Genomic DNA, 24367 nt, shown 5'->3' with positions numbered 1-24367 from the left:
AATATCACTGTCTTCATCTTCCTTCTGTTTAACGAAATGAATAAATTGCTGCAAATGTGATTTCTCATTCCACTGCTGGTTCATGTTTACAGATCATGCCAGTTTAAGATAATGAACAAATGCCTCTTGAAAACCTGTTTTATAGACCACCGCTCATACTCTGACAGAAGTGTAAATTGGACCCCTCTATGAAAGGCAAGTGACAAAATGATCACTTTCACAAATACATTTCCTCTCTGATTCTGCAATTCTCTTTTGCCAGTGACCCCAAGCCCTAAGTGCAGTTCCACGCCACCGCCACCACCAGCTTCCAAGGCTGGTGCTGCTGCTGCACCAGTGTAAGGCCTGGTGAGTCAGCAGCAGCCTCTGCTTGGCTACGAAGGCTCAGAGACAGGCCCTGCCAACCCACCCAAAGCCCAGTTCTCCTGAGTCACCTCAGACTCTCAAAAGGCGGACCCCAAGCGCCTCAGGGCGCCCCTACAGTTCCCCAGGAAAACAAGCTTCTGCCCACCTCGGTGGGGCAGCCACATGCCTCAGGGGAAGCTGGTCCCGCCCCGTCACCAACAAAGTCAGTCGCGCTGTCATCGCATTTTGTGGCTTTTCTCTACTAGAAACGAATATTTTCCTTAAAAAAAAAAGAGATGGAGGGGGTACTCCGTAAGTCTAAATTCTAATTAAGCGCTTATGAACTCGGTGTGTCTCATAGATTCATCAGCGGGGTTTAAAATGAATATTTTGAAGGCAAACTACACGGGGTTAAGCACAGGAAGTGAAAGTATGTGGCTGGTACCTCCAAGGTTCGTGAATGGCAGAGTTTATTCAGTGGAAGACCCTATTACATGTAATATCAGATAAGAAGAAAATTAGAGGTAGGACGAGATAGGGCCTGAAGAATGGGTCTGAGGCTTAGGGCTTGAGGGAAACAGCGGAAAGGAGAGTCATCTTCCTCTTTTGAGACAGAGAATCAATCCGATACCACCGGCACCGCAGTGAGGTTGCTAGGGCCGCGTGGCTTTCCCGCGCGCCCGCCTTGGGGGCGGGGAAGAACCCGGATGGACCCGCCCCAGCAGCCGGGACCCAGCCCATAGTCTTTGAATCGCTGCGCGGGGCGGAGTTGCCCTCCCTTCCGTGCCCTGATTGGTTCGTGTTCACAGGCCCCTCCTCGTGATTGAACGTTCCCAGTGCCAGTCAGAAAGCGTCAGTGAGCTCTCAGATTGTTGCTAGAAGGAGACGGCGTCGACGTCTGACTAGACTCGCGGTGTCTTACCTTCCAGCAGCGCTCTCTTCCACCCGCGCTCCCAAGGTGTCTCTGGCTTCTCCGCTGCAGGCCCTGGAAGGAGACGTATCAAGGCGGCTCGAGAACGATCCCGGACGCCCAAGCGTTCTCCTTGTCACCCACGCAGCGCCATGTCCTGGATGTTCAAGAGGTGATGTGGGTGGAGGGGGTGGGGCGCAACGGGTAATGGCCTGGAGGCGTCCCCAGATGAACCTGACCTTCCCTGCGTACCTTTCTCGTTCCCCGTGCGATTTGTGCAGCTTGTATTCGTTTTGGTGGTGGCTCATATGTCCGCGGGAGAAATAAAGGCATAATCTTGGTTGGCATGGGGAGAATCCTCAGGCGAGTCGGGTGCTAGGGCCTTAGAGAAATCTCTGTCAAGGGCTGGGGGTGGGGAGAAGGGCTTGGGGCGCAAAGCTCCACTCCTTAGGCATCTTGACTTGTGCTTATTCCACGAGACACCTAGTAGATACCCACTGTGCACTAGGCATTGTGCTCCGAATAAAGGGCCGAGTAAGACATCCCTTGTCCCCAAGTAGTGCTGTTTATGTGCATGCACAGACGTGCAAATATATATTTGCAGAGGAGCCAGAAGAGGTATGTATGCTCGACATACAAGGAAGACGCAAGGGAAATACCTTCTATCTGTTCTTAGGAGAAACTTCCTAGACACCCCCCCGCAGTGGGACTACCCCTTACTTTTCAGTATCCAAATTGTTTCACATGCCCGTTCCTGAAACAATTATCCATAAAGGGATTGTGATTACCCTTAAACCTACCGGAGTGGGAAGGTTGGAGTCAACCTTCCATGATGGCATGGTTTGAATACCTGAATAAAATAAGGGTTGTCTTCGGAAGGAATTAAAGTAATGGATGTTGGATGTATTATCTGTAAGGATGGAAATGGCTTCACATATGATAATAGTTCTGTATGTGTAAGTCTCTTCTAGCTCAGTTATTGACATTTTGGCATATAATTAATGTTACGAACATCATATTCATTTCCATTTAAATAGATGATCACTAGGAAAGAGATTGTGAACACTTATTGGGGTTTTCATTTTGAATACCCGTGGGTAGAAGAGGCATTGCTGAACAGGTAGGATTCCCGGAAAACTCCCTTCTTCCCTCCTCCTCTCCCTCCCTCCAATCCCTGCTTTAACCAGAGTAACTCTCTATTAATCTTATACAGCAGTTCCCACATAAGATTTAATTTGTTGAAATAAAGTGTGAGAAAACAATTAGCCTATAAATATGGTACGGTCTTTGAGAAATACTTGGTTACATTTTTTTATTGTTTGTTTGTTTTGATAGAGATCCTGTTTGGAAGTACTTGCAGACTGTCCAGTACGGAGTCCAGGGAAATTTTCCACGCCTCTCATATCCAACTTTCTTTCCCCGTTTTGAATTCCAAGATATTATCCCTCCAGACGACTTCCTAACTAGTGATGAAGAGCTAGACTCAATTTTATTTGGAACTTTGAGAGGTCATGTAGTTGGACTACGCTATTACACAGGAGTAGTGAGTATAACATTAGATAGTTAAAATGTGGTGTATTTATGGTATTAACCTAGAAAATAAGAATTAGGTGATATATGTGCAGTTAATTTTTTTACTCGAAGTAATTGAAATATATCTGGGCAGAGATAACAAATATCTAATGACTAATATTCTTTTACATTTATACACACTTACAATATACAAAGCAGTTTTTTCCATGTGGTCTCATTTGATCACTACATTGACTCTGAGGTAGATAGGACATTATCCCATTCCTATAACTGAAGAACTGAAGCTCAGGAAGGATAAATAACTTTCCCAAAAAGCACAGATACTGTGTTGTACATTAGCAAAATGACTGCCAAGTCAGTCCATTGCTTTCTCCTGTTCTGCCCCTCAGCACATTTCTACACTTTAATATTTTTAAGTTAGGAATGTCAACTCCTATTAGATAAGGGAATTGTCTAATTTTAGGTCTTTTTTCTTTGAAGTAAGACTGTTTGTATCCCAGTTTTTCTTACTGTGTCTATCCTTATCTCTAGTCTCTGCATTGTGTCTACATGAGAGAGATGGACAGACAGAGCTAGAGAATATATGATTTTTTCTGCTAGTAGTTGTCTTTATTATGGTTGTCTAGTCTACCTCTGTTATCTAGATGATATACCCTTAGTTTTACTTTTTAAATTGATTATGAAGAATATCAAACATGCATAAAAGTAGAATAATACAATGAACTAAATATACCCATGATTCAGATTCAGCAGTTAACAAATCTTGTGCACATTTGTTTCATCACTTTTTTACTTTTGTACTAAAAATCCCAACTGTGTCACTTTATACTCATAATTCAGTATGCATCTCAAAAAATTCATTTTCTTACATGTCATTTTCATACTTAACAAAATTAATAGTAATTTCTTATTACATCTAATAACTAACCCATAATCAATTTTCTTGATTATTTAAAAATGTATTTTTATAGTTCCTTTTTTCAAATCTGAATCAAAATAAAGTTCATATATTATCTTTGATTGTTATGGCTCGTAAGTCAATCCCACCCTCCCTTTGTTTCATGTCGATTTGTGGAAGAAACTACATCTGTTCTGTGGAAGGTTCTAGATATGCCACTTCTTTTATTCCCTCATATTTACTTATGTTGAAGTTACTCAAATCATTTTTTGGTTGTCCGAAGCATGTTCTGCAGGAGATTCTTTGGGAAAGAATTCCATGATCTGGATTTGTCTATACTTTCATTCTTCTATGTATATATATTTTTTATTTCGGAGCTTCTATGATCATTTTGTGATTGGAAAGGTGTTGAAATGTGTTGTTTAGGAGATTCTTTAGGAAGGAACAATATTTCCTGACATTTTGTATATTCGTAGTTGTGATGTTTATACTTGAGTATAAACTTGGGGTGTTTATACTTGTGATGTTTGGCTGAATATAAGATCCTTGACCCATATTTTCTGTCATGATATCTTGATGTTGCATAAAGTGTTGCTGGTGGAATTCTGATGGCAATATGATTTATTTTCTATATAAATGAATTGCAGTTTTTTTACCTGGATAACTAAAAGATATTTTTCCTTATATTGGAAGTCCAATAGTTTCACTAAGGTATGTCTTAGTGTTGACTGTAATACAAGTTTTTCTTCTATTTCAGAAAATTTTCTTTAATTATAAATGTTTGCCTTGTTCCAAAGCTTGTTTTTTTTCAGGGACTCCATTCTATTCTCTCTATATTAGATATCCTCTGCATATCCACATGCCATATATGCCTATTAATTCCTCTGAAATCCTTTTAATCCTATTTTTTTCACTTTTCTGTTTTTCATTATTTATTTCCCTTACCATTTTTACAAGGTCTGTTTACTTTTGTGTTCTTTGTGCTATAGTCTTTAATTCTGAAGTAGTTTTTTTCTCATTTTTTTCCCCTGAAATCTATCAGATTCGTATTTCGTATTTACCTGTTCTCTAGCTCTCATGTTCTGGTTTGTGCTATTTTTTTCAAAATGTACATTGTTTTCTAAATTAAACCACTGAAATATTAGATTATGATTGTTATTGTTATAGAACAATCACTATTTGTTGATCTTAGAATAATTTCTCATGAATCCTGTTGTAGTTATTTCTCCCTGCCTCTGCCTTAACAACTCTAACCTGATTGCTATCTCTGTAGATTCGTTTAGCCTGTTCTAGAGTTTCATATACATTGAATCATACAGTATATACTTTTAAAGTCTGGCTTCATTCAAACTCAGCATAATTCTGATTCTTTTTGAGTCAATTTTGGCAATTTATATTTTTAAAGACAAACATCCATTTCATTTAGGTTTTCAGATTTATTGCCATAAAGTTGTACATTGTAATCATTTATACTTAAAAATATTTTAACTGTTTGTGGTTATATTCCTGTTTCCATTCTTTGTGTTAATACATTTGTGTCTGTTGTTTTATATTGATTAGCCTTGATGGAGATTTGTCTGTTTCACCTTTTGAAGCAACCTCTCTTGGACTTTATTATGATTATTATTATTCTTTGTTCATTGATTTCTATTTTATATTCTGTTACTCTGTTTTCTTTAGATTCATTTTATTTTGTATTTGGATTCTTGATTTTAACATTTTATTTTAGTGTTACTTAGTAATAAAAGCATTTTATTTAATCTTTTAAACGTTCTTCAAAGTACTGTATTGGCTGTATTTACTAAGTTTTGTTATATAATATATTGGCATTGCTCATTTTTAATTCTTTTTAAATGTGTTTTCCATAAATTTACAATTAAATATTTTAATTCTTGACTCATCAAAGTCTTTATTTCATAATAAACTAGATTATTTCTTTTTTAAAAACACTTTTATAATTAGTTCTAATTCTGTCTTTTTGTTGTCTTAATTTTTCTTGTTATACGATGTGTGATCAAACAATACAGTGAAGGCTTAAATAAAAAAATTTATTACAGTAAAAGACATATAGTCACTAATCCCCCTCAAAATACTTCCTCTCACTTCGAGCATACTTATCCCATTATTCTTGTCACTTTCTGAAGCAGTTCTGGAAGTCCTCTTTTATGAGTATCTTTAGTTGCACTGTCATGGCTGCCTCGATGTCCTGAACATTTTGACTTTGGAGAAGAGCCAGAAGTCACACAGTGCCAGATCCAGTGAATAAGGTGGATGAGGACACAATAATGTTTTTGTTTGACAAATTGCTGTACCAGAAGTGATGTGTGACACGGAGCATTGTCATGATGGAGGATGATTTGCGGCATACTATTGATTTTTTAAAAACTTTTATTTATTTAAATGTGTTTTTCCAGGACTCATCAGCTCCAAATCAAGTAGTTGTTTCAATCTAGTTGTGGAGGGTGCATCTCACAGTGGCCCATGTGGGGATCGGCAACCTTGTTATTAAGAGCACCGAGCTCTAACCAGCTGAGCAACCGGCTGCCCTAATTTACGGCACATTTTAAAACACACGTTCTCCCAACTGTAGCTCACACCTGACTGATTGCACCCAACAAGTTGAAACTTGTCACACACTGTTACTAAGGAGCGACATACCGCTTCCTTAATTCATCCCTGCCTTTCCATTGGATGACACTTGGCAGCAGCATTCACTGTATTTTTGTGATCACAACGGAAAGGCTCCATCTCACATATCACTTCTGGAATGGCAATTTCTGTCAGATAAAAACATTATGGTGTGTCCTCATCCATCTTGTTCACCGGATCTAGCACCGTGTGACTTCTGGCTCTTCCCCAAAGTCAAAATGACCATGAAAGGAAAATGGTTTGAATCAGTTCAGGACATTGAGGTAGCCACGACAGCACAACTAAAGACACAAAAGAGGACTTCCAGAACTGCTTAAGAAAGTGGCAAGAATGATGGGACAAATGAGTTTGAAGCAAGGGAGAGTATTTTGAGGGGGATTAATGGCAACGTGTCTTTTACTATAATATAATTTTTAAAAGTTTCAACATTCACTGTATTTATTTTTTTGTCTCACCTCGTATGTCCTTTTTTGTCTTCATGCTTGGACCATATCTTCTTTGTTTTTATAGTCTCCAACATTTCGGCCTGTATGTGTTCTATTTTAAATTCTACTCATAGTTAGCAATCATCTATAGTAAATGACAGTTATCTAATTTTAATAAATGATCAGTATAATAATGACTATTATCTAATTATCTTGTTTGAAATGAAATGCTCAAAAATTTTGTTTACCCTACTTTTTGGGATTTGCATAATCTGGTTTAAGGAAGGTTATGCAAAAGGCAGTGGCAAAAGGGAGGTGGGCTGAGAGAGAGCAGAACTATGCCTCACGGAATATTTCTGAAGGGCTAGAAAGGAGTATGTGGTAACCTGGTTGGTCAGGCTGTAATCTCTTGAGTCAGTAGATAGATGCTGCGAGAGGTTTAAAGCAGCTTTCCTGTGTCTTTTTCAGGCAATTAAATAAATTGAGAAAATTCACATACCGTAAAATTCACCATTTTGAAGTGTATAATGGAATAGTTTTTAAATATTTACAAAGTTGTGCATCTATCCCCACTGTCCGAAAAGAACCCTGTACCTGTTAGTAATGACTCCTCATTACTCCCTTTCCTTAGCTCCTGGTACCCACTAATTTATTTTCTGTTTCTATGGATTTACCTACTCTTAGACGTTTCATATAAATGGAATCATATAATATATGGTCCTTGGGTCTGGCCTTCATTATTGTCTTTTTTTTTGTGTTAAATAGATACTTTCTAGTGTACCATTTTAATTACCTGTTTTTTTTTTTGTTTTTTTACTATGTGTTTTGCATTGGTTTTTTGGTAGTTGCCCTAGGGAGTTACAATTAACCTCTTAATTCATAAGAATCTAGTTTCTATCAGTGCCACTTAATTTCAGTAGTGTGTAAAAGCTTTGCTTGTAGATAGCTCCATTCCCTTCCTCCCCACTCCTTTGTGTTGTTATACAAATTACATCTTTATATACATTATATGTTTACCAACACAGATTTATAATGATTGTTTTTTGTCCTAAATCAGATAAGAGAAAAAAGTTACAAACATGAAAAATTTATAGTCTTTTATATTTGCCTATGTAATTACCTTTCTGTATACACTATTTCTTCTTTTAGATTCAAGTTATTGTTTAGTGTCCTTTGATTTCAGCTTGAAGATCTCCTTTTAATATTTCTTACAGGGCAGGTCTGCTAATGATGGATTCTCTCAGTTTTTGTTTATTGGAAATGTCTTAATTTCTCCTTCATTTTTGAAGGATGGTTTTGCCAGCTATAGAATTCTTCTTTGAGTTTTTTCTTTTAGTGCTTTGAAAAGTTACCCCACTGTCTTCTAGCCTCCGTGGTTTCTGATCAGAAATCAGATGTTAATCTTATTGAAGATCCCCTGTATGTAATGAGTTGCTTCTCTCTTGTTTTCAAGATTCTTTCCACAGCTTGGTTATGATGTGTCTGGGTTTAAATCTTTTTGAGTTTATTTTACTTGCAGTTTGTTGTGCTTCTTAGATATGTTAACTAATGTTTTTCATCAAATTGGAAGTTTTCAGCTATTATTTTTTCAAATATTCTTTATCCTTTTTGTCCCTTTTTCTCCTCCCCTTCTGAAACTCTCATTATGTGTATGTTTGTATGCTTGCTGTTGTCCCACAAGTCTTGGAGGCCTATTCATATTTTTGCATTCTTTTTCTTTCTGTCCTCAGACTCTATAACTGTTTCTCAGGTTCTACAGGTTTCCTCTATAAGCATTCCTATGAAACCTTTGGTAAACTGAAATGGTGTAAAGCAGAGAAACAATACACATTAACTAAAAGGCTTAAAAGGAAAAGCTGGGGAAGAAGATGTCCATAGGGGCTTTGAAAAGCTCAAACATACTCTCTGGAGTCTAGAGCTATACGCAGGTATAGGCCTGTGCCCTGGACTGTGCATATGTTCAGGAAAGACCTGAGAAGACCCTAAGCTCTCACCTCTGACTGAACTTGAGGATCTGAAGAGTAGGAAGTGAAGGGTAAGGCAGAGTTGTCAACTGCCTGGCTGTGTATTGAAGGAGTGCCCCAAATGCACGTAGATCCTCTTGGTAAAGACTGGGAGATTTACTGTTTCTAATACAATCATTAGCAGACTACCATGCTAACCAAGTACAGACATCAGTGGCCACACACAACAAAGAGTAGGTTTTACAAAAAATAGGTAATTCAGAAAAGTCACTAAGCAAACAACAATTACCAAAATCAGCAGCAACAAGCAGCCCTGGGGAAGGAGAAGAACCCGATTTCTAGGGTTGCCACATTATTTCAAATGTCCACTTCTCAACAACAGAAAAATGAGGCATGTAAAGCAGTCTGTATGTATGTTCTATTCCAGTTCCATTCCTACTTATAATTAATGCTTTTTCCTTCTTTTAGAGTCTGGAGAATTCAGGCTTAGGAACCAACCTGCCTGGATTCAAATTCTAGTTCTGCTACTTATTAGCTTTATTACCTTGGGCAAGTTACTTAACTTTTCTGTGCTTTAGTGTCTTCATCTGTAAAGTGGGGAAAATGATAGTACTTACCAGTAGGGTTGTGAGGATAAAAAGTCAGTCTATGTGCTACATACTTAGAACAAACATTGTTGGCACTCAACAAAGAATGCATGTTTTCGAAGTTATGATGAAAATGTTAAATAGTGTAAATCTGTTATTTAGTTTTGATAGTATATTTTAGATATCAAGGATTTGTTTACTTACCAATATATGTAAATTAGAAAAATACTATGAGTATCGTTAAATATGTTCTTTAATATTTCTGTAGAAATACGAGTTTAAGAAAATATATGCAGTGTTATTCAGTAAGCCTTAAAAAATGAATTGATGCCTTTTATTTCTTTTTCTTGTCTGATTGCTATGGTTAGAACTTCCAGCACTATGTTGAATAAAAGTGGAGAAAGTGGGCAACCTTGTCTTGTTCCTGATCTTAAGGGGAATGGTTCTAACATTTTGCCATGGAGTCTGATGGTAGCTGTGGGTTTATTATGTATGGCCTTTATTATGTTGAGATATGATCCCTCTATTCCCACTTTGCAAAGAGTTTTTATCATAAATGGCTGCTGGATTTTGTCAAATGTTTTTTCTGCATTTATTGCTATGACCATATGATTTTTAGTTTTCATTTTGTTAATGTGATGTATCACGTTAATTGATTTGTGGATATTGAACCAACCTTGCATACCAGGAATGAATCCCATTTGATCATGGTGTGTGATATTTTTAATGTTTTACTGAATTTTGTTTGCTATTGTTTTGTTGAGGATTTTTGCTGTCTTCCCTAGGGATATTGACCTGCAGTTTTCTTTTTTTGTAATGTCTTTATCTGGTTTTGGGATCAGGGTGATAGTGGCCACATAAAAAGAGTTTGGGAGCCTTCCCTCCTTCTGGATTTTTTGGAATACTTTGAGGAGAAATTTGCAACTATATGAATGGACCTAGAGAACATTATGCTAAATGAAATGTCAGAGAAAGACAAATACCATATGATCTCACTTATATGTGGAATCTAAGGAACAGAATAGAACCTAAAGAACAGAGCAAACTAAACAAATAGTCTCAGAAATGTAGAGAAAAATACTGATGGTTGCTAGATGGGAGGGAGGTGAGGATGAGGGAGAAGGTAAGGGGATTAGAAAGCACAAATTAGTAGCCATAGTATTGCCATGGGAATATGAAAGGCAGTTTGGAAAATATAATCAATAATGTTGTAAAGATTTTATAGGGTGTCAGATGGGCACTTGTCTTATTAGGGAGAACACTTCATGGACAGTGTAGATGCCTGACCACCGTGCTGTATGCCTGAAGCCTAAGGTGAATAATATTGAATGTCAGCTATAATTTAGCATATATATATGTATATATATATATATGTATATATATACATATATATATATACACACACACACATATATATATATATATGGTCATAGGATGTGGAGTACAGCATAGGGAATAGAGTCAATGGAACTGTAACAGCTATATACGATGTCAGATGGGTAGTAGATTGGGGGAGGGGGTTATCACTTTGTGAGGGGTGTAAATGTCTATTACATTGTTTTGTACATCTGAAACTAGTAAAATAAAAAGTACAACGAAAAAAGAAAAAAAGAATCTGTGAAGCGCAGTAAGTGCACAATAAAACAAGGTACGACTGTGAAAAAAAAAAATGAATGGATATCCCAGATAAAGTATTATGAAGAAAGCTATTATTGTTTGTTTATTATTTATAATATCTGTTCATTATTTTTATTAGGTTAATAACAATGAAATGGTTGCATTACAACGAGAACCCAATAACCCCTATGATAAGAATGCAATTAAAGTAAACAATGTGAATGGAAATCAGGTTGGACATTTAAAGAAAGATCTTGCAGCTGCTTTGGCCTATATCATGGACAACAAATTGGCACAAGTTGAAGGGTAATGTACTTCAGAGTTTAGTTTTAGTCATTTTCAGTTGTAGTGGTCTTTGAATTTGTTAAGAGTCTCTATAGTTTCCCTGACAACTTTTATCAGTACCTTCAGTACGTGTTCAATGAATGTTTTAATTCTCCTCTCATCTGCCTCCACTACCTTAGCCATCAAAGCTATTGCCTCACTTTCCTATTGAATGATTACTATGGAGAAAAATAGACTTTGTTTTAGATATTAGGAAGTCCACACCATGTCTCCAAACCTTTGAGTCCATGGATTTGGGAGTTCGGAAGTGTTTGTTTAAATCAGAGGTTGTAAACCGGTAGCCTGTGATCAGATGTAGGCGAGTTTCATTTTGATTACACAGTGTTGTAAAATTAAAAAAATTTTTCCCCATATTAGAATATCTGGATAGTCTAGATTTTATACATGTTAATTTTCCCCCTAAATATAAAAATTATTTTTGAAGATTTTAAATGGAAGACCTTGTAATGCTGGACCCTTCTTTCTGCATGACATCAGTTGACTGCTGCTGAGAGGCAACTGTTACTTTGTCCAGGGCTGCACTCTTCCAGTTCTACCACCTCTTCCTTTTTTTAAAACCCCTGATCTACTTTGTTACCTTTTCTCTTTTAGGCATTTGTGTTTGTGATCTCAATTTAAGTGTGGAATGTTTGGGATATGAAAAGATGAGTTTGGAAGATAAATGTTCAGCAGCGTCTTCCCACCTATGTACTTGTTTCTCAGTTCATCAAGTTTTTCAAATACTGAGAATAAATTTATAGTGAATCCTGGATTAGAAATAGTTTTGCAGATCATTCCCCATACTCAGAATAGATTGCTACCCTCAGTTGTTCTGTTAATAAAAGCTTTACCCTCTCAATTAAACTTACTATTTATAGTCTATTCTTGTATTTAAACTACTTTATCCCATCTTCTCAGTTTTTTTCTGGCATTCTGTTCCTAAAAAACACCATTTTCTTCTGATTGTTGTTGATCCTTATTCCCTGTCCTGTTCCTGTCTTTCTAGTCTGCCCAACTTGTTCCTCCCTATTATGTCCATGCAAAATTGGAATACAACACTTAGAATATTTAATAGTCAGATTCTTAATAGGAGGAAAAAAATGACACTTCTAATTTCCCACTTTTTTTCCTTCTTAAATGCAATAGGGTAGTTCCTTTTGGTGCAAACAATGCCTTTACCATGCCTCTGCTTATGAGTCTTTGGGGAAAAGAAGAAAATAGAAAAGCAGTTTTAGATCAGTTGAAGAAACATGGATTTAAATTGGGTCCTGCACAAAAAAGTAAGTTTAGAGTTTAACCTACTATTATTTTGATATTGTAAGAATGCAGGGATTGTGAATATTTATCTCTTAAGTAATACTTTGAGTTTGGTTGGCTAAACTTAATTTATGCTGAAGGCTTCAAGTTATAACTTTGTTTGGAGTCTTTTTAAGAAAATCATTGAGTTTTTTCTCTATTTTTAAACAACTATAGATTCATACACACATACACACATAACACACACACACACACACACGCACAAATACACAAATGTACAAGGAGGTCCTGTTGTCAGTCCCTCCCCGAATTTCTCCTAATGAGAATATCTGAAAGTCCCTGATTGTAAACATTCTCTTTGATAAATTATAGACAATAAGAATCGCAATAAGGAACGAAAAAGTATTGTTTGTTTATTTGGCAAGAGTTTGTTCAAATGATGTGGAATTATTTAAATAATGTGTTTTTGAAATGACTTAGGATTTAGCTTAAAAAAGCTTTTAATACATTAAGAGAATTTTTAATGTAGCTTATACTACAAGTTTTAAAATTTAGTTACTAAAAGATAGTTTAATTCATTTGGTGATTTTATTCTTTTCATTTTGTAAATTACAGCTTTAGGATTCAGTTTGGAAAGTGGTTGGAGCTCTGGAAGAGCTGGGCCAAGCTATAGTATGCCAGTTCATGCTGCAGTACAGATGACAACTGAACAGGTACACTCTTTTTTTTTTTTTGTAATCTAAAAGAGAATTTTAAGTGTTGAAGATTGATGTTTAAAAGAATAAGAGAAATATGTATGTGCTAGCATTAGTTAGGTTCAGATATGTTGTTAAGTTATGAAACACGTAAATAGAATATATAGTGTAATAATTTATGTGAAAAGTAGTGATAAAGAATATATCCATGGATACACATTCATGCATACATTAAAACACATACATTACTGTATATGCATGGGCTGTTTTAGAATGTTTTGATGTTTCTGTATTTGAAATTTTTAGAATGTCCAAATAATTTTTAAAAATTGAAGCTTGAAACTTAATCCTGCTTACAGTAAGTTTGCAAATGCAGTGCTAAAAAATTAATTCCAAACTTTGGCATTAGTTTAATTCTTACTTTGTCTAATTTGTAATCCAGGATACTGTTATGCTGAGTTAGTTTGGGAAAAAAAGGATATAAAATAAAGTAATACAGATCAATCTACAAAGTACATCAAAAATTTTTTGTCTTTACCCATCAGTAGACTTTTTATATTGTAATTGTAGTTACTGTATTTTGCTTGCTTATTGTTAGAGGCGTTTGAACTTGTGTCTGGTGGGTAAACTCCAGGTTATCTCTCCTAACTTTGGCCTGATTTCTTTTGTGCTACTGCTATGCATTCATGTGCTAATTTACAAAAGTAATTATAACACATATATATTGCTATAAAATTTGACTGGGTCAATTTAAAGAACCATAATTAAAGTAGCATAAGATTGAAATCATCCTAACATTTTATAACACACAGCAAGTTCTTTATTGCAGTAATAATAAATAAAATGTCATTGACTGAAAAAAAGTCATATGTACCTGGTAGGATCTGCCAAAATGCTTTGACTACAACTACATAATAGAATCACAGAATTTCAGTGGCAGAAGGAACCTTACAGACACTCTAAATCTGGTTCATTCCTGTGATCTTACAGGAATAAGATACAGGGTGATAAAGGTTAAGTATATTGCCCAAAGTTATATATCAGCTTCTTTATAACAGAGCTGTGACTGAAACCCAGGATTTACAACTCTCCATTCTATATTCTTTTGATTGTAACACAGTTACCTTTTACACCTAAAGCATTTACTCATTCTGCCTTCCATGAGCGTGTACTATCTCAAAGAATTCATTTATGTATCTTTTGGTATTCAATTCTTTTTAGTTAATTAAATGATTTGAACTTCCTGAATTAAGTTTAATTATTATTTTAATTGGTTTGTTTCATAATGTTTCTTGTTACTGTTTGTTGTAGCTTAAAACAGAATTTGACAAATTGTTTGAAGATTTAAAAGAAGATGATAAAACCCATGAAATGGAACCAGCTGAGGTACTGAGCCAATATTTTCTATTTAAAACGATTTGGAATTTAAAAATATGCTGTTAATTGATACTTTTCTTTTTTTTTTTTTTTTTTTAAATCACAAGATCAACTGTTTTCCAGATTCTGTGTGGGGGAAAGAAAGAGCTTACTGTGTTTCTATTTATGATGTTCCTTTTATTTATAGGCTATTGAAACACCATTGCTTCCACATCAAAAACAAGCTTTAGCTTGGATGGTTTCACGGGAAAACAGTAAAGAACTTCCACCATTCTGGGAACAGCGAAGTGACTTATACTATAACACAATAACCAATTTTTCTGAGAAGGATCGACCAGAAAATGTCCATGGAGGAATTTTAGCTGATGATATGGGTTTGGTAATTATTTTCTTTTCTTCAGTTAATAAAATTTTATTTTGTCATGATTTTATGGAAAGTAATTTTGAAGTAGATAGAGATAGGAATATGTTAGTGCTAGTTTGGGACTAGATTTCGCTTCCAATGTGGAACACAGTTTTTCCTATGGTTTTTCAACTTAAAATAATGGTTAAGTTTTTTTTGTTTTTCGGTTAAGGTACAATTAAAATAATTAATGGTAATAATTAATAAACGTGTTTCATAAATTTTTTGTAGTCTTTCACGAATGTTGTGATATGCATAGTATTGAATATACATTTATGATTTCTTACACCAGCAGTTTTTATACTTTTTGGTCTTAGTAACCTTCTATAATTTTAAAAATTATTGAGGATCACAAAGAGCTTTTGCTTTTGTGGGCTATATCTGGTAACATACCTACAAATATTTATAGTATTAGACATTAAACAAAAATTTAAAATATTAATTTTAGAACAACAGTTAACGTATTACTTGTTAACAGAAATATAATATTTTTAAATGAAAAGTACTCCAAAACAAAAGCAATTTTGATGAAAAGACTGACATTGTTTTATTTTTGCAAATCTCATTAGTGTCTGGCCTAATAGATGACCTCTGAATTCTCATATCTGCATTTTCATTCAATCTTTTGTGATGGTGTTTTGTTTGAAGTATATAAGGAAAATTAATCCTTATATACATGGGTAGTTGGAAAAGGGAGGAGTATTTTAATAGCCTTTTTAGATAACCATAGATATTCGTCTTTGATATAATAACGAAATTCGACAAGTATTAGTTTATTAAAGTTTAATAGTTAAAATGTGGAACTTAAAAATCATATCTGAATTTTATATACTCTGTTCCATTAAAATCCATTGGTGTAATTTGCACATTGAATGGTACTTTACCTATGCATGATTTTATAACATCAGGCATTGTCCTTTTGGAAAATATTGATTCACCTCGTTACACTGATCTGTCAAATGTTGAATACCAAATTTACATTCCAAATACCAAAAAATTACATTCCAGAATTTACAATACCAAAAATTTACATTAATTGATAATACTGCTGATCTTATTAAGCAGTTACATTTTGGGAAGCTGCTATGCTCATAGTATTGGATATAAGTTTCTCAACATTCTGATTTTTGCCTGAAAGCTCAAATTTTATCATTAACAACAAATACTGTCAGTTGCTTCCCTTGAAAACGATAGCCTCACTTTGCTTTCTGCCACTCAGTCATGAATAACTACATAGTTGTTGGTCATTCTTTCAAGTAAACATCGTGATGCATGAAAAAGTGATGACGCATGGTTATGCGTGGTGGCTAGTTGGGCTTGCAACTCAGTCTCACAAGTGGTACTTCTCTACATAACCCTATATTTTGGTATGTAACAGAACTATTTTATGTGTACTTCCCATCTTGTTATACAGAATATATAAAAGGTGTGTACTTAAGAGGCAAGATTTAATAAAATGAATGTGTACTGCTTCATCAAGAACATTTTTAACATTTTTGAAGTGAAATAGGCATTTAAAAATATTTTTCACTGTATGTGGCAGTTAAGAATAATACAATGACCACTATTATAATGTAATGCTAGCTGCTTTATTTCATGCTAACACACTAGCAATTTTGCACACCCTGGCTTTTGTGGTATAACTACAGTTGTTAACACAAATAAGGTCTTAGTAGTACTACGAAAATAGTTTTGACTGCACATACCCTTGAAAACATCCTGGGGACCCCTGGGGCCTGTGGACTGCACTATGAAAACTGCTGCTTTACACTGCTTTAAAATTGCCAGAGATTTATTTCTGTTACTAATTACAAATTTAGCTATGGAAATTAATGAAAAATTGCATGTTTTCATTTAAGAAACATTCACATGATGTATTGTGTTCTTTATGCTTTATTGGTAAGTTATAACTTAAGTGTTGGAGTTAACTTTAAATGAAATTGAATAAAAGGATTTTGTCATGTGCATACTGGATTCCTAATCATTTTTAAATAGCTCTAAATTACATGGCAAGCAAAAGTTACAGTTTCATGAAAAAATTATTAGTTCAGGGTTAAATATAAAATTTTAGAACAACAGTCATTCAATAAAATGACATTTCTCAGAAGTGCTTATATTATTTTATTAGAGTAAATAAAGCCTAGTAATACAGTGTGGGAAACTATTTCCTAACTTAAATCAATGAAATACTTCTCATTAATATGTAATCAGTACACTCCTGTGGCTTTGAATGCTATTTGATATGTGCTTACTTGATTTTAAAATTGTTTTCTTTAACCAGTTTGTTTTTTTAAAACATTTTAAAGGGCAAAACTCTGACAGCCATTGCAGTAATTCTTACCAATTTCCGTGATGGCAAACCTCTTCCCGTTGAAAGAATTAAAAAAAATCAACTGAAGAAGGTAAAGTGTTAGTGTTTACTCTGAAGTCTCTGGCTTAGTGTTAAACTTATTAATTTTGTCGTTAAAAAGTAATTGAAAAAAATTGATAATATCCAGTGTTTTCAGAGATATAATGAGTGGCCTTTCTCATGTGTTGCTGATAAGAATGAAAGTTGGTACCACATTCTTGAGGGCAATTTGGTAATATGTATCAAGAGCCTTGAAATTGTTTATAATCTTTGACTCAGTAATGCCATTTCAAAAAAACTTCCTAAAGAAGTTATCAGAAATGCATTTTTTTCAAAGATAAAATTACAAGTTTTTCCCCCAGCATTATTTTAAATACAGAAAAGTAACATCTCTCAGTAAGGTAACAGTTAAATTTAAATATAGCTATAAAATTTAATACTATTATGCAAAACTACAAAATCCTATTTTTGAAGAATACTTTTATGATATTTTTTGTTAAAAGCGGGACAGGTACACGTCTATATATAGCATTTGAGTCCTTATTGTATAAATACGTATTTATGTACGTCTAAGTGTAGTTATACACACTACATGTGCCAGGATGATAACAGTGATAATTATGTCCTCGTAATGAGATTATAGGTGACTTTTGTTGATAATTTATATATGTTTATATATAGCATATATACACCTAATATTTGCATACAGTTTCTAAGAATTAAAAATGAAGTAGTTTTAATGGGAAAATGATGTTATTAGAATGAAACAGTATTCTTCGTTCTCAGCTGAAAATCCAAAGAACTTAAAGTAGGAAATAATTAAGCAGAAGATCTGTGCAAAAAGCTTTTTATTTGGACTTTTTTGTTTTGCTATACTTCTGATTTTTCAGATTTCAAAGAGGCTGCACTTTCCTACCACTGCTAATTGAGATTCTTTTTTTTATTAATTTCTATACTTAGTTGCATTTGCTTCTTTCTACTTTTTTGGGAGTTTAATTGTTATTAACATCTGAGTTTCAGTTCCCTACCTTGAATAGTCCAATGCTTTACATCCTGTTTTTTTCAACATTTGGTTATTAAAACTGAAGAATAGCACCTAAGACTACTTACAGTTTCAGAGTCAATTATCAATTTAATACTTATCTATTATTAGTAAGGCTTTCCCTTCCCCCCCCAAGCTTACTAGCCATGCATTTAACGTGTTGTGCAGTTGGAATATTTTAGGATTCTTAGTTTGCTACATTAGGTGAAATTGAGGCTGGAAATGTGATTTCCAGCTTAGAATTTGTTGCAACAAAAATTCTACTATTTCAAATAGATTTAGATGTTCGAAGCTTTCAAAGTAAAATATTGATTTAAATTCCGTTAGATTGGAGTGTGGTATGATTTGATAGGTTTAACGTTGATAGAAAGTTTATTTTTGAATTCTAAAGAGCTTGCTGAACAAAATTATTTAATATAAAAAGAATAATGTAGAGGACATACTTTATTGGATAAAATGTTAGATTATTTTTTGCATACTGTTTAATATAAATGGTTGTGCTAATTACTGAAGAAGATTGAACAGCATTTTTTGCATTACTTTCTTGGAGCTAATGCTTTAAAAAATTATCTAAAATAACTCTTCTAGATTCAATACATATCTAAAAAAAATACTACATTTTGGATTTTTAAAATTTGTTTTTTCTTATACCTTTAGAAGGGGATGGGTCTTCTTTCAATCACATTTTTAGTAAAACTTTAATGAGATTTTTATAAGTGTTTTAAAATTATACTTTTTAAAACTGAAATCAGATATCCTTTATTAGCCCGAATTCTCAGCAAAAATTACACTTCTGACCATCAATCCTGACCTCCACACTGAATGAGTTTTTGATTTACGATATGTAATCATTACTACCTTTCTTTTTAAACTGCAAGAATTAATTTAAACCCAGTTTTGTCACTCTTACCTACAGATTTAAGTCAAGAGTGAGAAATAAGATTGGAGGAGCCCTTCCCTACCAGTCTAAGTTAAAAATATTTTCATAAAGAAGTATAAAGTTTTACTTCTATAGAACTTCCTGTACTCTTCTATGCATTGATGCATTTTGAAACAAAAGGGTACACATGAAGGGAAAAAGAAAAAGTCATGTAGATCGGAAAATCTCTGATAGAGTAAGAAAGGAGAGAAAAAGGATGGAAATGCCAGCCTCGTTAAAAGTTTATTAGTCTGAGAATTCCTTTTCATGCTAGGGTATATCCCATTTCATGAGTGTTTCTCACAGTAACTAATATGCCATTTGTAACAGGTTTGCTTTTTGTATTCCTTTTGAAGGGTAAAGACCAACTAGTTTTCTTTTGTGAGATATGTATAGGATAAAAATCTTAATTTGTATATTTTTCTTTTTCACTTAATGCATTTCCCTCCTTTGCTCCAGAATGGAGTAGCAATTTAAAGTCTTTATTATGTAAAATAAGCAATATAAAATAGGATGCATTTTCAGTTTATTTAAAACTGATGACAGTACTATGTAAGATATATGTCTTTTCCTCTAGGAATGTAATGTTAACAATGAATCTTTGAAACTTGGAGGAAACAGTACCAGTGCAAAGACAGGTGGACTAATCAAAGGTAAACTTTAATTTTGAACATGACCTCATATTTTATTTAGATTTTACAATTTAATTATGTAATTCCAGCTCTGGCTTTGTACTATACAAAGCTATAGGTCTCTTTTTCTAAAGAATTTCGTGAGGACTGATAGGAAAAATTTCATTATGGAGGTGATGATGAAATTGAATGGTAGAGAAGCTGAGAAGAGCATTTTTGGTTGAAAAAAATATCCCATGAAAGGGTAGTGAAAAAACAAAACATATTTTGTTCTGGGAACTCAGTACTTTATGGTATTTATAATGTGATGTGCATGGATAAGAGCAGATAGTAAAGATAGAAGATAGGTTAGAACCAAATTCTGAAGTCAGGAGAAATAAAGAGATCTCTGAATTTAGGAGTTATAGGGCTAGATTCATTTGTGAAGATTGGTTACAGCAGAACAAAACTGAAAATATTTTAAGGTAATAGTAGGTAAAGAATTGGGAATAACAACTGTGCTATTATGTATTTTGGTATATTTGAGATAGGAGAGAAATAGAAAAATAGTTGAAGAGGGATACAAAATTGAGGTTGAAAGCTTTTATTTTTCTTTTTGACTGTGATTTGTGTGGGGTTGTTTTTCTTTCTTTTCTTTCTTTCCTTTTTTTTTTTTTTTTTTTTGGTTTAAGAAAGAAATCCATAGATGGGACGAGATTTTGGATACAATGAAGAGAATAATTTGTAGGCCTGTGGAAGGAAATGAGATCAAGAGAATAGACAGATGAGTTAGCATTAGAAGGAAACAAAGTATGGTTGAAGGAAAATATAGATAATTGAGGGAATAAAAAGGTAGAGAAATTGGGAGTTTATATATGACACATGATTTTCTTTGTAAAGTGAAGCAGGTCTGCTGGGAGTAAAAGGAGTTAAGAATGTATGCAAAGGATCCAGTGTAGTATAGATCATTCTAGTGAGTGGGTAGGGAGGCTGTATGATACATAAAAGAGTTGCTAAGTGACACAAGGTGACAGCTGAGATTGGAAAATGTAAATTTATAATATCACCTATTTATTGTTCAGTTTTTCTCAGCTGCCTTGGTACAGTGTGGGGATTGGCTGGATCACTACAGGAGAAAGACTGGGTACAAAAAAATTGAAGGTACTTTTTAATGAGGAAATGCTAGATTAGGAAATAGAGTAGCTAGCTGACTGATGGACTGAAAGAACAGGAGTGAAGATAATAAGAGAGTTGAAGTATTGAGTTGGAAAACTAAGGTTTTAAGAAGGATATTGCTAATCTAAGACAATTTACTAATATTTTGTATATTTGTCCTTTTCCTTGAAGTGGAAGGATCTAAACATAGTGGAGAACCCAGTATTTCAGATATCAAGGGAAAGAATAAATATCCCAAGTTGGAATTGTCTAGCTCCCGCTCCAAAAGGTAAGCTCTATTAAATATTGCTTGATTATATGTGATATGTTCATTTAAAATTTCTCCGTTTTTTTTTTTAAATATGTAGGAGAGAGAGATGACCATTATATCTTAGTTAATAGTACATAGTTCTTTCAAATATATTCTTTTATTTGAAACTCACAAAATCATCTTGACTTAGGCAGATAGGCTGTTCTTTTGTAGGTGAAGAAAAGTAGTGTTAATCTATAAAAGAAGTGAATCAGTATTTTTTAATGATCACTTGTCTTTCTATCATTTTTTCCTATTTCTTTAACACAGAAACTAAGATTTAGCTTCTGGGTTTTTTGTTTTTGTTGAGATTTTAGAAGAGTTTTCTTTATGCATTTGAGGAGATGAAAATTGACATTTATTGCATGGCTTGACAAAAGCAGTCTTTGCTCATCTCAGTTCTTTCTCACTTTACCTTTAGTGGAAATAAGATACAATAAAGTTATTTATGGAGAGTATTATGTTAATGTAGACTAGAAGGAATATTGAATAAAACATAATGACCCTCTGATCTCAACATGAATCTGTTAACTTTATAAATTTCATTTACCCTCTGAAGTAGATCTAAATACTTGGCTTTTGTTGTGTTGTCCACCATCAGTATCTGCTTGCATAACTCAAATCTGAGTTTCTGTTAGCTCTTCCACCAACAGATCTCAAAACTGGGGCTCTATTAATTGTTCTCTATCATTAAAACTCATTTGAACTGAGCTCAAAACCAGGACGCATCGGTCTCCTTCTATCTAAATCTCAAATCTTACAACTTTGAGTTGACCGTGAGACTGGTTAACAGAGCACGATTAGGTGGACCAGATCAAATTCAAGGGCATGGAAATAATAATGAGGGCATGGGAAAAACTACAAACCACAACCAATACATATTACATCTAATACATATACGCTTACTGTGCAACAGGCACTATTTTGGGGGGTTTGTGTGTACTAACATTATATCCTATGAGGTGGATTGTATCTTTGTTCCTATTTTCTAAATGAGGAAACCAGTGCATAGGAGAATATTAGTTATCTTGCCTAAAGCCACATAGCAAATAAGTGGCAGAATGGACATTTATTTGAATCTGTGCAGTCTGACGCCTGAGGCCGTTGCTCTTAGGCACTTAATCACTGCACTGTACTGTTTCCACACAAAAGTTTACATCAAAAAAAAAAAGTTTTAATTGTGAAAGCATTATATTTTTGCTTGTTAGCTGCTTATTTCATTAGATTGATAGTGTTTTCTTTGATAAGAGTCATTTTATTTGTCCTAGTTTTTTGTAAAGTATATGAATTGAATTGAACTCAGTACTGAAATGGTGACTGTTTTAGAATGGTTTACTTTTCCGGATTTATTTTAATAATAGTGGTAGTGGTACTTTATTTTGTATAGTAAATGCATTTGGTTGTGAAAGCAAAATGCTTTTTGCAAATTTGACTTTCATTTGTCAAATAATAAGTTTCCCTTGAGTTTTTTTTGTTTTAATAGCAGGGACAAGACAAAAGCATTTGTGTTGCATTTATTAGACATATGTTTTTATATCCCGTTTTGTTCTGTGTTGATAAAAGATTTGCATGTACTTAATTTTAGAAGAAAAACTGCTGTCCAGTACACTGAAAGCAGCGATTCAGAAGAAATTGAAACAAGTGAATTGCCACAGAAAATGAAAGGTAACATGAAATGGATTTGATTTGATACTGTGCCCTATATTCTAATTTCCTTGTGTGACCATTTTTATATTTGGTGTTGTTTGTAGGCAAACTGAAAAATGCACAATCGGAGACTAAAAGCAGAGAAAAAGGTATGTATACACATCTCAATATCTGTAATTTACACTTAATTACTAAAATAAAACCCCGCTGATTTGTGTCTCTCCAGCTGGAATTCTTTAGTAATAGGTCTTAAACTTGACTGCTGTTTATATTTGAACTATTCATGGAGCTTACCAAGGATGTTAAACCAGTGAAGCAAATTGAAATAATAGTTTCAAATTAAAATCTTAAGAGAAAATATTTAAATCAACTTTAAACAAAACAAGGTGATTTTCTACTTAAAAAATGATTTCAACAGAACCTTATTTATATATATAAATTGTAATTTCAAAAGTAGAGTGGGAATGTGTTCTTCGAAATATTGTTAGTTCATCATATTATCATACAAATGTAAAAATAATCAGTATCTTTCTTTTTCCTTTCTCTTTAAAACATACTTTATTTTCTTCTAAGTCAGATCATATTGTATTCCTAATTAGTTGAGAAATTGTATTGCATTTGGAAAAATAACTGATCACCACTGACTGATCTGAAAATTTGGCATCCTAATAATCAGAAGTCAAACTCCTGTTTCCTTGAAAAAATTCTCCCTCCACCTGAGAGCCAAATCACTTTGCATATGGCTGCTTCTACTTTCACATCTCTTCCTCAGGACAAGCAAAAGTTTATCACAAATGGCTACATTCCTTCTCTGAACTAAAAAGATGCTTAGCGACAGAGAGGCAAGTTTGGGTACCAGATATTATTTTATTCTTTTTTAATAATATAAGCTCTTAAGATAGAGAGTGTGGAAGTGGTATTCTATTTCCTATCCTCAGAAAGTACCTGTACCTAAACACAGGAGAGAATTGGTTTTCAAATAGCTTAATGATTCTGTAGTTTTTACTTCAGCAGGATCTTCTAAGATTAAAGAAGATGCAGAATTTGCATGTGCACTTACTTCATCTACTCCTGTAACAAAAAAGAAAATGTTGAAAAAAGGTCAGTAAATCTGCTGGTTTTTTAGTTTTTGTTTTTTCTGTTTTTCAGTGAAAAAGTTGTTAATGACAAAAATTATAAAACCATATAATAAGTTTAGAAAGTAGAGAAAAGAAAAAATACATAATCCTATTAAAAAATTGTTTGGTGTGTTTTCCTTTCAGTACCTTTTCCTATTTTATTACTTTATTTAGGTCAAAAATCAGTTGGAGGAGGAGGTCGTCCCTTATTCATCTGAGCAGCAGGGATAT

General features: G+C 33.9%; 1 protein-coding gene across 6 annotated transcripts in view; it reads left to right on the top strand.

Moving 5' to 3' along the window:
* Positions 1 to 1214: 1214 nt before the first annotated feature.
* Positions 1215 to 24367, top strand: part of HLTF (helicase like transcription factor) — a 47454-nt gene continuing 24301 nt past the window's right edge. For 2 of the 6 annotated variants that reach the window (XM_033132879.1, XM_033132899.1), the window contains exons 1-13: positions 1215 to 1427; positions 2591 to 2798; positions 11068 to 11234; positions 12399 to 12532; positions 13125 to 13222; positions 14516 to 14590; positions 14769 to 14960; positions 17291 to 17386; positions 19873 to 19948; positions 21254 to 21350; positions 22957 to 23036; positions 23123 to 23167; positions 24033 to 24119. In XM_033132879.1, the coding sequence (XP_032988770.1) occupies positions 1408 to 1427; positions 2591 to 2798; positions 11068 to 11234; positions 12399 to 12532; positions 13125 to 13222; positions 14516 to 14590; positions 14769 to 14960; positions 17291 to 17386; positions 19873 to 19948; positions 21254 to 21350; positions 22957 to 23036; positions 23123 to 23167; positions 24033 to 24119 (1375 nt within the window). In that variant the 5' untranslated portion in view covers positions 1215 to 1407. Of the gene's footprint in view, positions 1428 to 2590; positions 2799 to 11067; positions 11235 to 12398; positions 12533 to 13124; positions 13223 to 14515; positions 14591 to 14768; positions 14961 to 17290; positions 17387 to 19872; positions 19949 to 21253; positions 21351 to 22956; positions 23037 to 23122; positions 23168 to 24017; positions 24120 to 24367 lie in introns of all 6 variants that reach the window. The other 4 variants (XM_033132870.1, XM_033132888.1, XM_033132859.1 and 1 more) reach the window with 2 other exon arrangements.

The sequence above is a fragment of the Rhinolophus ferrumequinum genome, chromosome 2 (genome assembly GCF_004115265.2).
Source record: "Rhinolophus ferrumequinum isolate MPI-CBG mRhiFer1 chromosome 2, mRhiFer1_v1.p, whole genome shotgun sequence".
Classification (NCBI taxonomy): domain Eukaryota; kingdom Metazoa; phylum Chordata; class Mammalia; order Chiroptera; family Rhinolophidae; genus Rhinolophus; species Rhinolophus ferrumequinum.
This window is presented reverse-complemented; position numbering and strand designations above follow the sequence as displayed.